At 44.4% G+C, this 15,079-nt stretch overlaps 1 protein-coding gene across 2 annotated transcripts in view; it reads right to left on the reverse strand.

Moving 5' to 3' along the window:
- oxr1a (oxidation resistance 1a) overlaps positions 1-15,079 on the reverse strand; it is a 108,463-nt gene that overhangs the window by 59,027 nt on the left and 34,357 nt on the right. For both annotated transcript variants that reach the window (XM_083641743.1, XM_083641742.1), the window contains exons 3-4: positions 5,163-5,270; positions 2,028-2,141 (exon numbers count right to left, since the gene is read on the reverse strand). In XM_083641743.1, the coding sequence (XP_083497869.1) occupies positions 2,028-2,141; positions 5,163-5,270 (222 nt within the window). The remainder of the gene's footprint in view (positions 1-2,027; positions 2,142-5,162; positions 5,271-15,079) is intronic.

Genomic DNA, 15,079 nt, shown 5'->3' on the forward strand with positions numbered 1-15,079 from the left:
CTCGCATCGCAATTTCGTGCCGTATATTTGCATCGCTCTTGATGTGTAAGGACCTTTAGACGTATGTCTTTGACAAACTTTGTCCCCGCTGGCCACTGTACATCTGTCACCATCTGGCCATCAAGCAAAACAATTGTCTCTGTATGCCAGCGCCTCTTACACTAGCTTTACACAAAACAGTCGTGTTTAAACTCCTGTTTCTCGGCTTCCTGGATGGCTAACTAGCCTAATGCCTACCCCACACTACAGGATAATTTGCAAGATTATGGCCAAGATTCCCCCCTCCCGATTTTCTCGGGGGTGCTCCCGATTTGAAGTGCGTCGGGCAGATAATCTTCCCAAATGATCCTGTAGTGTGTGGGGTTCAAAGATTCACAATCGGGAAGACTGCCTCTTCCCGATTGTGAATCGGGCATATCTAACATGCTAGATATTTACAACCCGACAGGCGATTGCATCTTGAGCAGAGAGCCAGTAGTAGCTGCGTTTCCATTACAGTTTTTCGCAAAATAATCTGGTCCGCGTCCGCCGCCCGCAGCCCCGCACAGAAACAAAGAACGAGGAAATTGTCATCGAGGTGAAATACCCGTGCGTCTTTGAACGGGACGGAAAACTAAATGCTATACTGCAAAGCATGTAGCCTACAACAAGCGCTTAGGTCTCAGCTTCCCGCATCGGCGAGTGTCCGCACGGAAAAGTGAGTCAAATCAGCAGACGCGCCCCTCCACAAGACACCTGTGCAGACGGTTTTCGCCTGGCCGTGCACAGTAGGCCTACACCCCGAATGGACGCGGCTGTCCGCGCAAATATTAGTTAAACAAATCCTTTCAGTGCAAATGCATTATAAAAACAAAAAATAAAATTTGTTTAGAAAACGAAATGACACTACTACACCCGGTGCGCACACTGAATAGGCATTTTAAAAGTTATCCAAGGTGAATCTTCGGCATAATCTTCTAGTGTGTGGGGTTGCGTTTGAACAGACGCGATTGTGTGTGTGTCCCAAGATTGAAATGTTAAAAAATCGGCTCTCTCTGTCCTGTAGTGTGTGGGCTCTCAAGATTTTTATAATCTTCAAGGATTTGAAAATCCTGTAGTGTGGGGTAGGCATAACAGTGAGTGTCCCTACACAACTCCCCTTACACAATGCTACACTTGATAATAATGACCACCTGGTGGAAGTGGATGTGTCTGTAATGGTTACAGGTTCTGTATTGATAGCCAGGGTGCCGATTAAATAAATACTGTACCTGTTGCGTATAAATGCATGGAAGTCAATTTCACCAACATCTGCATCCATGACTTGAGACATTGTTGCTTGGTATAAAATTGGGTGGCTGGACACAGCTATAATAAACGTATCCTCTATTGTATCGAGAGGAACAAATGACAGGCAGAACTTGTTTTGTGGAGGAACTTAATCAAACAGATACACATCATTCACCCGTGTTACCCGAAAAACCTAAATTTGCATCATGCACTAGCCGAGCGGTGCGCTCCTCCCCGCCGCTACAATTGCAAAACCTGTCTGCTTATCTTCCCACAATCATCTGCAAATATTTCTACGCTAGCTCTCAGTCAAATCAAGGGGGTGTGTCCCTTCACCTGCAAACGTCCCTGCAAGTCACACATTGACAGGAGTTGAACCTTCTTCCTACATGGTGACACACAGTCAAAAGTTTGAACACACCTTCCCATTCACTTCAATGAGAAAGTGTATCCAAACGTTTGACTAGAACTGTAGCAGCCGTGACACCAACCTGTTATGTGTTTTCAATTCAAACTCTTCATTTTGCTCTTGTCTCTTTATTGCATGTATCACACAGAACCCGATTCTATACACAAAGCAGCACTGGCGAGGGTGATATTATTTCTATGAAAAATGCACATTAATCATTTCCGACAGTAAAACTTGGCAGGGAAATCCATTTAGTTTATCAGCCCTTGGCAGGAGAACCACAACGTAAATTTGGGACATTGTCTGAGTGTGTGTGCGTGCTTGTGCATGGTAGGCATGGTCAACGTACCGTCACCTTCTCTAAGTCAGCTTCTGAGGAGGTGGGAGACAGGGGGCTGATGGGACTGAGGGAGGGGGAGCTCCCAACACTGGAGACGTACTCGGGATCAGGAACGTACAGAACCTGCAAACACAATCCATGTCTGTATTTACACAGGCTTTGCACACATGCACACAACACAGGCATGCACGGGTAGAGATAAACAGCTCTCTCTCTTATGCACACACATGGCTGGGTATTGTTTAAAGAAATGACGATACCAGTACCGGTGCAGTACCAATACCTGTACCAGTACCCTTAAAGTGATACTGATACCAATAGAGTACTTCATTTGCTACCTTTTTTGTGTAGTATAGCAATGATACTTTTGAACGTTTTGGTGGCATCTCAGCATGTTGAACTGCCAACTCCATCACATGCACCGTGCTGGCCTTCACTTGAAGCTCTGATACTACTTAAGGTATCAAGTACCCCAATACCCAGCCCCACACACACACACACACACACACACACACACACACACACACACACACACACACACACACAAAACAAATAAAAGAGCATGAAACCATCTGGATGGCCTCATGCTATTGACAAGGATGAACAGAAAATGGGAAAATAGGACAGTCGTGACAGTGAGGCAACGTGTCAGAAAAGCATCAGCCATCATGATGGGCATACATGGCTGATGCTTTTCAACCATTTACAACACATACAAAAAAGTAATGTGTGTAACATGGTTTTATCATGCTTATGCTTGATTTGTTCTGTTCTCTACTGGTGGAAGGTATGTATTGTGTGTTGGAAGTGTTGTTAAAAGTCAACAGGTAAAGACATGCTTGCTGATATCTATAGAAGTAGTGGTGAGCGTGTGTTGTATCTGAATTGTGGTATAATGACCAAGCAGGAGGTTGGCTACAGTAGCTGTCTTAGATCAACAGGACGATTTCAAGCTAGAAAGAAGAAAGAACTACTACTTGTTCCTGTGATACTGACATGATTTAACAGAAACACACACAAAAACTCTCTCCACATGTTGATTCCTTTGTGATCCAGACATGGATCAAAATTAAGACTATACTGAGGGGAAAAACAATGTCAAATACAGGCATGGCTAAAGAATCCCTATTCCCTAACCTACATCTATACTGCTCATATAAAAAATGGGACCTCTACAATCTGTAGGATGCCTCTCCATCATAGGAGGGAGATACATCAAAGCAGGTGAAGTTGGCACTGGGATAGTTTTTTAGATGATAGATTTTGGGATGTTTTTCCAACTACCAACTGAGATTTTGTCAGTTGAAACATGTCAACAGGGGGTTTAACAAAAAGCAGCTGTTTTTGTTGTGGTGCAAACTCCAGCCACAGCCATGGAAGGAGAAGACATATCATAATGTGCTGAGTGCTCTCCACACCCCTCTGTTTGGATGCAGCTCAACTCTGCATAGTTTGTCGCGCCGAGAGAGGGAGTGCCAAAAGGGACTGCTGTATGTGGCTCATCTCCATTAGAGGCCAGCAGATGCAGAGACAAAATATTTTCAATACATTTTTGGATGTCTGACACATTCTGACATATTTAGAAGTTGGGACCATTTCTGCAAAACAAAACACACACACACACACACACACACACACACACACACACAAAACAACAGCAAACAAACAGGGAAACAAACGTCAAAGCTGGGGAAGTTGTCAGAGGGTCTAGCAGACTAAAGATGGATGGCTGTGTCATGTTGTCAGGACTGAAAAGGTTCCTTCAGGGGAATTCAACATCTCACATTCTCTTATGTTATTTTCTACAAAAATAAGTGTTTTGCGATGAGTGGATGAGATGAGACATGTGACACTGTAATGAGAAGGCAATGAAGTGGTGATACAGACAGCTGGATTGTGAACAGAGTGGGAGAGCTAGTTAACCTGAGAGAACAGATGCAGCGTGTGAGAGGAAGGTTGGTGTCCTGCAAAAACTTTGTATCTTCAATTCTTTCCACTTATTGTAATCGACAACTGAAAGTATTCCCATGTAAATGTTTTATGATTGTAGGATAAAGGCAAACCATTGAAAATACATTCTGAAATACTAGAACGACCGCAACGCGGATTATGCCTCCGCCAACAAGTGAGCAGTCGACATGCGTGTCTGTCCCGACTTTGACGTTTGAGCCAAATTAGAAGAAATTTCGTCAAGGTGTTACTGAGATATGGCATTACCAAGCTGAAAATGGTGTTAGTGAGGTCACAGTGACCTTGACCTTTGACCACCAAAATGTAATCAGTTCATCCTTGAGTCCAAGTGGACGTTTGAGGCAAATTAGATGAAATTCCGTCAAGGCGTTCCTGATATATCACGTTAACGAGCGGTCGTGATGTCACAGTAACCTTGAACTTTGACCTCCAAAATCGAATCGGTTCATCCAAGTGGACGTTTGAAGCAAATTGGAAGAAATTCCGTCAAAGCGTTCTTGAGATATCACGTTAACAAGCTTGAAAATGGTGTTAGTGAGGTCACAGTGACCTTAACCTTTGTCCTCTGACTACCAAAGTCGAATTAATTAATCCTTGAGTTCAAGTCGATGTTTGAGCCAAATTGGAAGAAATTCCGTCAAGGCGTTCCTGAGATATCGTGTTAAAGAGCTTGGAAATGGGCTTCGTGAGGTCACCGTGACCTTGAACTTCGACCACCAAAATCTAATGAGTTCATCCTTGAGTCCAAGTGGACGTTTCAGGCAAATGCGAAGAAATTCTATCCAGGCATTCCTGAGATATTGCGTTAACGAGCTTGAAAATGGCGTGTGAGAGGTCACAGTGACCTTGACCTTTGATCACCAAAATCTAATCAGTTCATCCTTGAGTCCAAGTTTGAGGCAAATTTCATGAAATTGCGTCGAGGCGTTCCTCAGATATCGCGTTAACGAACATCGGACGGACGGACGTACGTACGGACGGACGGACAGACGGACAACCCGAATCCATTATGCCTCCGGCCTGGCTATCGCCGGCGGAGGCATAATAAAAAAGCAAGAACATCAATTAGAAAGCCAAGCAATTAGGGGGCTTTTGCAGATAAGTAGTTTTTGTAGGACACTGATGAAGTGATGCAGCTGAATATATCAATGGGGGGTGCACGGTGGTTCACACCTGGCCAGGCACCACCGCTCTGGAGAACAGCTTGTTCAGCTGAACCAGCTCGTTGGGTGTGGTGTCAAACTTGAGCGAAATGCTGTTCAATGTGTCCCGCGATTCCACCTGGACCACAAAACAAGAGAGAGGCACAGATCATCACACTGCTGCTTGTGTTCAGCACAGGGACTCTCTAACACAGCTCACACAGATCATCACACTGCTGCTTGTGTTCAGCACAGGGACTCTCTAACACAGCTCACACAGATCATCACACTGCTGCTTGTGTTCAGCACATGTGGGCTAACGTGGAATGTTGCTCTTTTTTAGATTGTCGATTTTGGGATGTTATTAAAAAGGTAAAGCTGTCAGTATTTGACTGGGAACGGATTGTCATAGGATGCAAGTTAATGTTGACAGAAATATGAAATAATAAGTCACGAATCATCTTGTAACTTTGCTGGCGTATAGCATCTGTCATTTTCATCACCCAAGATCATGGAACACATGTCTCTGGGGATTGTATTCTTTAATTCCTTTTGATGAAGCAAATCATTCCAAATTAACTCTACAGTGCAAGCAGGAAAAGATGAAAGATGTGGGATTAAACATATCAGAGTCGATAACAAGAGTTCACTTGAGCTGCTGCGCCCTGCAGTGTGACACAGGTGCACGTGCTTGTCTCCCACCAGTTAAAATCCATACATCAGTACCCTCCTGTGGGAGTCTCTACCCTCTGAATAAGGATGACAGCCACATATCTCGCACACACACGCACACACACACACACACGCACACACACACACACACACACGCACACACACACACACACACGCACACACACACACACACACAGGGAATGTGAGAGATGCGAGCTCAGGGGAGAGGACCTGGGGGAAACAGACAGGCAGGGCCGACGCGGAGCTGTACATAATTAGGATAGGATAATGGCGCAGTGTGTTTTAGTGCAGCAGTCATGGGTCTTGGCGGTTCAGCTGCCACCACGGTGCTGTGTGGGTGTGTGTGAGTGTGTGTAGGAGAGTGTGTGTGTGTGTGTGTGTGTGTGTGTGTCTGAACAAACAACAAAAAACACCAAGGAATGTCAGCTTCTCCAAATTCTTGACATGGCAGTTTCTTTCCAGGAGGATATTCTTGCGCAAACAGAGACAGACAGACACACGCACGCGCACACAAGCAGGTAGACAAGGATGAACACACTAGACATATGAGTAAGGATGAACACACACTAGACATATGAGTAAGCAGAAGCAGACAGACACACTGGAACTCATGACACAGACCCAGTAGACACATTATGATGGAGGGGAAGAAGCTGAATGGAGAATGCAGAAGCTCAGAAGCCCTTATTAGCAACCAGTGAATGTCTGCTGTAAATGTTACAGTAAACAGCTCAGAAGCCCTTATTAGCAACCAGTGAATGTCTGCTGTAAATGTTACAGTAAACAGCGCTGTCTGATGATGATGATGTGGACCGACTCAAGCGCCAAACACGGGCAGTTTGTGCGTCTCCAGGTAGCAACTGAAAGCCATAATGTGAGACAAAATGAGACATTATTACAGCTTTTACTGCACTACAGCTGAGACAGACTGCACCTCATCATGAGGCAAAACCCCGTCACAAACGAGAGAGAGAGGAGACATGTGCACAAGCTATGAACAGAGCTGGGCCTGGGAGGAGTTTGTACTTCAAATGTTTGGAATATACAAAGTGTACATGGTTTAGCAAGAACAACAGCGCCATATGGGATAATCCCCAGAAACCCTGGCTCCACAAGGCATGGGAGGCTAAATCAAGCACTCATCAAGTAGAGCAAATATTCAAAGTGTGTTATTCCAGCAAGGATCTTCTCAGGATGGATTACCTTGAGCTGAGGACAGGCCTCGGGATAGGGCAGGACTTGGATAGAAAGGAAAGGGAATTGGAAGTTTCGATGGAGTTTAGGGTGAAATGAGGCTAGGTTAGGACTAAGATAGGAAGGAATAAGGGTGATTGCAAATTTGCAATAGATTATGGGTGCAACACACTTTGAAACACCGGCAGAAAGCCCACAATCGCACGCAGCTTCATTCCAGCTGAGCTCACAACCGAAACGAACGAGCCCCATGCAGACTCGCCCAAAGAGCGGCTGCCAGCAGCCAGGCAGCACAGACAGGCAGAGCCTCGCTTGTACCGCTGCAGCCACGGAGGGAGGAGGAAAACACACACGGAGGGAGGAGTTTGAAGGAGAGGGGGGTTTCCTGCTGCTATGGAGGAAATTACTGTTCAAAACTATTGTTTAGATGTCTGACGTCTTACGCCAAAAATAAATGGTTAAAGTGACTGTTCTATCGAATTTCACAAAAAGCCATTTATCTCAGCTTAAATTTTCAGACGCTGAAACCATGCTGTATTCAACTGCTAATGCCTACATAACTACTAACTCTACAAACTAACTCTTTTAGACAGAGAAAGCACACATTCTATTAGTTCTTTTGAGATATTTTGTGTTCACAAAATCTTAGCAGAAAATAATCCTCGGCTCTTGAAAGATGAGCCAGAATCCTCAAAAAAAAAACTTGGCAGAAGCTACCTACAGTAAAAAAAAAAAACTGCTGGCAATGAATGTGTTAATATGATCGATAATCGATAATTGATCGTTAATTTTCACCAATTATCGATTTTGGAAAATTTTCAAAATGAACATCCCTACAATACACTACTATCCAGATAATTATGTTAATTTTGTGCTATGGGGCAGTAACAATCTGACTGAGCCTTTACTGATTTGGACACAGGACACAGACTGGACTGGGTGGGATGCCCTGCCCTGTGTTGGGACACAGTCTCGCTGAGTCAGCCGTGCAATGCAACTTTGTTTGGGCAACAATGAACAAGGCTGAGTGGGGATGTGGTGTGCGGCGCTATGGATTGTCTGCATAGGCTGAAGCTCAGCTGGATCCAGTTGAGCACTTTTACTGTGCCAGGCTTCCATGAGCGGGACTGTCCTGGCCAGGCTTCCATGAGCGGGACTGTCCTGGCCAGTAATAGAGGGGCTGGGCAGCACTTGACTATTCTAGGCGGGACTACAGGGCAGCTCACTGGGCACAGATCGTGTTTCCCATACATATAGGAATTTGTGGCGGGCCGCCACAATAATATTTTGACCGCCACAATAAGATGTTTTTTTTTTTTTTTTTTACAGTGCACCTGAACGCAACATGCAAGATATCCGCTGAATAAGTGTCCAATAAATGTTAATGTCATTCTGGCCAATACTTCTGTTATAGCATTTCAGTCTGGAATATGGAATATCTTTCAATAATCTATGATTTAGCTGCTAAATTGTCAAATACCGCCATCTGCTCGCTACCCAGGCACTTATGTATGTACTTAACCTAACTAACTTAACCTAACTAACTATCCGGTGTGCACAACACTGTCAGCCTAAACTCCGGCTGACACCCCAAAAACCTACAATCCGCTACAGAAAAATGTATATTGTTTGTTTATTAACTGGCCCCTCGCCTTCTATCATTTCACGAAAGTGGCAAAGCAAGTTGAGTATCCCTGACCTATAGGGAGACATTTAGTTTGTCATTGTAAACCCACAGCACAGTAATGATGACATGTTCTTCATAGATCTAGCCTTTTAATTTTGCTGTTAAGCTTTCTCAAAGTACACCAAATTCATGCATTTTACTTTAAAATGTTTAAAAAAATCTTGCGGGGGGGCATGCCCCTGCACCCCCCTAGGGGGTCTGCGGTCCCCCACCACAAATTCTCAAAATCCTGTGGGAAACACTGAGGTGTCATTGCAAAGACCAAACCTTTAGGCTTAGAGCCCTTCACACCAAGGGTTCAACCAGGGTTAATCCCAGGTTGATTTTTGCTATGACAGAGTTACGCTGTGTAGCCTGACCCGGGTTGTCCGACCCTGGTCCAACCCACCACCTCTCAAGGTGGGTTGGACCAGGGTTCATTTCAGTGTGAATGGCACCACCCGGGTTGCTATATTTGGCATACTAATAGTCTATGGTATGGTATGCATCTCTCCTGGGCTGTGACCCGGGTCCTATCTGAACTGTGATGACCAGGGATGAACCTGAATTGACAAAAGAACGGTTGAACAAGGGTCAAAACCCTGGTTGTTGGTATGAAAGTGGTATTAAAAAGACCACAAAGCTTGCTTTACCCCTCGTTAACACCCGTAACCCACCATTGCAAATCAGACTATACGGACTGAATATAAAGCAACATTCACGACTCAACATTAATTGAGTGTTATGATAAGTGAAAAATGACATGATGGCCTCATCTTAAATTGGCTGTAACTCCAGATGTCTATTTCTACCCTGTTCTATAAACAGATCCTGATGGGTCAAACAGGAGATACACAATAACAGCAGTTTGTTGAGCTGATTCAATTGTCTGGCTTTATTAAATGTTAATTTGATCATTTTCTAGAAGCAAATCCTATTAAAAAGCATCTTTCATAAATCAAAATGCTGTTTGATATCCCGAGATGTTCACTTGCTCATTCATCAGGGCAGAATTAATCACCTAATCTGATCCAAATTGAGATGAAGCTAGATGGAAGTGTAGCACTGCCTCTGACTTTCAGAGCACAAGAAGAAACACCTGAGCGCTTTAGACTACGGCCAGAACAACAAGGACCTGCGTGATTCACTCTCCTCTCATCATCAGAGTGCTACAGGGTTCACTCTGCTCTCATCAGAGTGCTACAGGGTTCACTCTGCTCTCATCAGAGTGCTACAGGGTTCACTCTCCTCTCATCAGAGTGCTACAGGATTCACTCTGCTCTCATCAGAATGCTACAGGGTTCACTCTCCTCTCATCATCAGAGTGCTACAGGGTTCACTCTGCTCTCATCAGAGTGCTACAGGGTTCACTCTGCTCTCATCAGAGTGCTACAGGGTTCACTCTGCTCTCATCAGAGTGCTACAGGGTTCACTCTCCTCTCATCAGAGTGCTACAGGATTCACTCTGCTCTCATCAGAATGCTACAGGGTTCACTCTCCTCTCATCATCAGAGTGCTACAGGGTTCACTCTGCTCTCATTAGAGTGCTACAGGGTTCACTCTGCTCTCATCAGAGTGCTACAGGATTCACTCTGCTCTCATCAGAGTGCTACAGGATTCACTCTGCTCTCATCAGAGTGCTACAGGGTTCACTCTGCTCTCATCAGAGTGCTACAGGATTCACTCTGCTCTCATCAGAGTGCTACAGGATTCACTCTGCTCTCATCAGAGTGCTACAGGGTTCACTCTGCTCTCATTAGAGTGCTACAGGGTTCACTCTGCTCTCATTAGAGTGCTACAGGATTCACTCTGCTCTCATCAGAGTGCTACAGGATTCACTCTGCTCTCATCAGAGTGCTACAGGGTTCACTCTGCTCTCATCAGAGTGCTACAGGATTCACTCTGCTCTCATCAGAGTGCTACAGGGTTCACTCTGCTCTCATCAGAGTGCTACAGGATTCACTCTGCTCTCATCAGAGTGCTACAGGATTCACTCTGCTCTCATCAGAGTGCTACAGGGTTCACTCTGCTCTCATCAGAGTGCTACAGGGTTCACTCTGCTCTCATCAGAGTGCTACAGGGTTCACTCTGCTCTCATCAGAGTGCTACAGGATTCACTCTGCTCTCATCAGAGTGCTACAGGATTCACTCTGCTCTCATCAGAGTGCTACAGGGTTCACTCTCCTCTCATCAGAGTGCTACAGGGTTCACTCTGCTCTCATCAGAGTGCTACAGGGTTCACTCTGCTCTCATCATCAGAGTGCTACAGGATTCACTCTGCTCTCATCAGAGTGCTACAGGGTTCACTCAGCTCTCATCAGAGTGCTACAGGATTAACTCTGCTCTCATCAGAGTGCTACAGGGTTCACTCTGCTCTCATCAGAGTGCTACAGGGTTCACTCTGCTCTCATCAGAGTGCTACAGGGTTCACTCTGCTCTCATCATCAGAGTGCTACAGGATTCACTCTGCTCTCATCAGAGTGCTACAGGATTCACTCTGCTCTCGTCAGAGTGCTACAGGGTTCACTCTGCTCTCATCAGAGTGCTACAGGGTTCACTCTGCTCTCATCAGAGTGCTACAGGGTTCACTCTGCTCTCATCAGAGTGCTACAGGGTTCACTCTGCTCTCATCATCAGAGTGCTACAGGGTTCACTCTGCTCTCATCAGAGTGCTACAGGATTCACTCTGCTCTCATCAGAGTGCTACAGGGTTCACTCTGCTCTCATCAGAGTGCTACAGGATTCACTCTGCTCTCATCAGAGTGCTACAGGGTTCACTCTGCTCTCATCAGAGTGCTACAGGATTCACTCTGCTCTCATCAGAGTGCTACAGGGTTCACTCTGCTCTCATTAGAGTGCTACAGGGTTCACTCTGCTCTCATCAGAGTGCTACAGGGTTCACTCTGCTCTCATCAGAGTGCTACAGGGTTCACTCTGCTCTCATCAGAGTGCTACAGGATTCACTCTGCTCTCATCAGAGTGCTACAGGGGGGTGAGGTAGCGCTTCATTCAGACACCAGCACATCATGTTGATAAACAGTCTGTGTCTCAAAGAGGAGAGGAGAAGTGTCAAAGTGTCAGAGACACAACCATTTAGTTTATTTGTTTATTTAAAATGATCTAGGATCACTAGAGTCAAATGCAGTAAAATAACATAGTAAAAAGATAAGAAAGAGTCAAATGCAATGAGCACAAAGGATAATTACAGCAAACATAAAGGCAGTACAAAGAAAAGATAGACAAAAGCTTGGCCAGCTAGTCCTGTAGCTGGCCTATAGCCCAGACATCAAACAATCAGTATAAAGCGCTATCATTTTAAAAACACAGAAAGTAAAGTGAGAGTGATGCTACAAACATCAATGTGTCAATGACACACACACACACACACACACACGCACTATGTGAACTACAGTATGTACAGCATAGTCATGAAAAGCAGCAAAATAACATAAAAGGAAAAACAGCGTAGACATCAGAAATCATTGCTGTGCTGTGTCAAAACAGACCAAATTGCCTCGTCCAAACAGTATTTATAAGCCGTGTTTCAGTACTTGAAGTGGCACATGGCTTGCATTTGAAGACTGAAAGTTGAGTGCATCTTAGGGGACGACAAAGAGCTTTCTTATTTCATCCAGTTGGGAACATGAAGAGTTAACATTCAATATCAGAGCCTTTCATCCTGGCGGGTTCAGCACGGAGGTGCCATTTGCTACCGTCTCATCCAGGAACTATTTATTTTGAGCTTTATTGCTTCTCTGTTGCTCAGCACAAAACCAACCTATAGGACATTCAGGCCTACAGGCCATTTACAAGGGCTGAAAAGCACCATTTTATCCTTGAATATGAGGTTACATCTTTGGCTAATGAGACAGAGACAATGAATGGAAAACCTCTCCTTTTTGCTCCAAAACACATTTAAAGCTTATACTCGCTTGTTTACCCATGATAACAGCCAGTTCTTGTATCAAGAAGCTCAGTTAATCAATAATGGGTCAACATAGTATGTCTGTAGTCCAATGAGATCAACATGAGCAAGGTCAGATGTGGGCACGAACTGTGGCGTAATAATATGATTCAGGTCCTGTAAAGGTCGTTTGGCCCTTTAAGCACAAGTGTGATTGTGAATCACATGATCTACATAAGCTAATAAGAGTAGGCCTATATCACATGATCTACATAAGCTAATAAGAGTAGGCCTATATCACATGATCTACATAAGAGTAGGCATATATCACATGATCTACATAAGCTAATAAGAGTAGGCCTATATCCAACTTCCTACATAAAGGACTGTCAAGGTGCCACGAAAATCACACGGGTACATCTGACCAAACCAAGCCTATGAAACGCAGCCATTGATCACACTGTAAGAGGAGCCATCTCTAACTCAATTTACCGGCAAAAGGCAGGCGACATGCAAACGTGACCCACTGATAAAGACCTATTGACTCAGGAGAAAGGGAGGGAGGGAGAGAGAGTGAGAGAAAAAGAGAGAAACAGAGTCGTCACAATCAGGATCATAGCCACTAATGACAGGTAGACCGTATCTCCTTATCCTCCAGATCAATAAAGTCCATTATTCATCTGGAACTGGGGATTAATAATTAAGGCACTTCCAGTCAGGGTGACATCCCGCCTTTTCGAGGAGAAGGGTAGAAGAAGGCCGTGGCGGCCATCTTGAGAGTGACTGACATGTAGCTAATGGTCACCTTGTTGAACAGGAGAGGACGCACAGATTCAACAAGGGCACTCAGTTGGACAGCCAAAGACTAATGGCTCCATTAAAGACCCACTGGCATCTTGGTAGCAACATGAAAGTGAATATATGAGTGCGACTGCAAAAGGTCAACTATGGCAATAAGATGCTATCCCAGAGCTATAGCTTCATGGATAGATTAACTTGTATTTAAGTACAGCCATTCACAGGACATTGGCTAAGTGCACGTTCACACCATACGCCAAAGAAACGCCAAAGCCACGTCAAAGCTACGCAGTTTCAATTCAGCGTCCTTGTGAACAGACGAGTCCGTTCACACCGGCCGCACGCCAGGCCACACTGACGCCATGCTGACGCCACGCTGACGCCACGCTGATCTGATAGTTTCAGCTTCTGTTCTATTTTCCAAGCGTGTCAAGAGACTTGTTTCTGGTGTGACCGCTTTGGCGTCAGATCAGCTTGATGTCTGCTTCAAGCTTCAGTTCAGCATGGCTTTGGTGTATGGTGTGTTCGGCCACTAATCCTCGTTTTTATGTAAGACCACTTTCTGCACTGGTTCTACACAATGCAATCAAAGCTGATTTTCAAAGCAGAAAAGGGAGGGGGGGGGGGGCACACGGCGACATCAAATGCAAATCATAATCAACGCAATGAATTCAGTGAGTCATCAAACTAAAACTAATAATAAAACTCCAGTATATATGGTTTAATCACCCATAACAGAATATCAGGGGAACTATTGCTCCAGCGGTTTATAATGAAGGATGAATTCCTGCTTTAGCATGACAGTTGCCATGGCGACTTTGTCGTTACTACCCTAATGGCATGTGTATTGTGTGTGACTGCATCTTTGCTGATCATTTGGAGACCTAATTTTAGAGCCATTCCATGTGACAGGGCCGGATAAAGTCATATTATTCTGCCTTTCTATTTCAAGGGGACACAGAGAGCAAGTGGAGCAAGTTCCCTGTCTCACTTTCAAGCTCTCATGAATTCATCCTTGTGTCAGGCTCTGACCCAAAACCAAACACACTGTGCTTGCCTTTTGCAGCGATAGCATTTCCACTGATTTACCAACACAAATAATACAGGGATCTAACGAGACAAAACAAAGACAGAAGTCAAAAGCTGTTTCAGCTCTGTGGCAAATAAACCCTGCGAGGTAGCTGGATTTGTGCGAGATCACGATCACATGACAAATCTATCTTGCCACACTACAATCTATTAGTTTGAAGGTGGTTCGCAGAGCCATGTATATAGAAGAGTTGCGGGTAACGCTTTATATTAAGGTTCTATTAATAAGCATTATTTAATAGGTAATAAGGCTCTTATAAGGTGCTTATTAACACTTATTATGTTAATAATACTATATAAGTGTTAATAATTGCATTATCAACATATTTATTGGTAGCTTATAAGACATTTATAAGCACTTTATAACCACCTTTACTAGCTGGTTTTGTTACTTCATTAAGCTTAATAGTTTGTTATTACCTTATTAGCAGTTAACTATGCACTTATTAACAGTCAACTATGTTAACAGTATGTTCGTTCGAAAGCCCATGCTCACTCCCTGGATAAGCGATGAAAATTTCAGAAAGATCCGAGTCGGTTCCAGAGTTATTCAAGAAAAACCTCTTATTGGCTGTTTAGAAGGCTCTGGGAGGCTCAATTTCAT

This window comes from Poromitra crassiceps (genome assembly GCF_964638095.1).
Source record: "Poromitra crassiceps genome assembly, chromosome: 1".
Taxonomy (NCBI): domain Eukaryota; kingdom Metazoa; phylum Chordata; class Actinopteri; order Beryciformes; family Melamphaidae; genus Poromitra; species Poromitra crassiceps.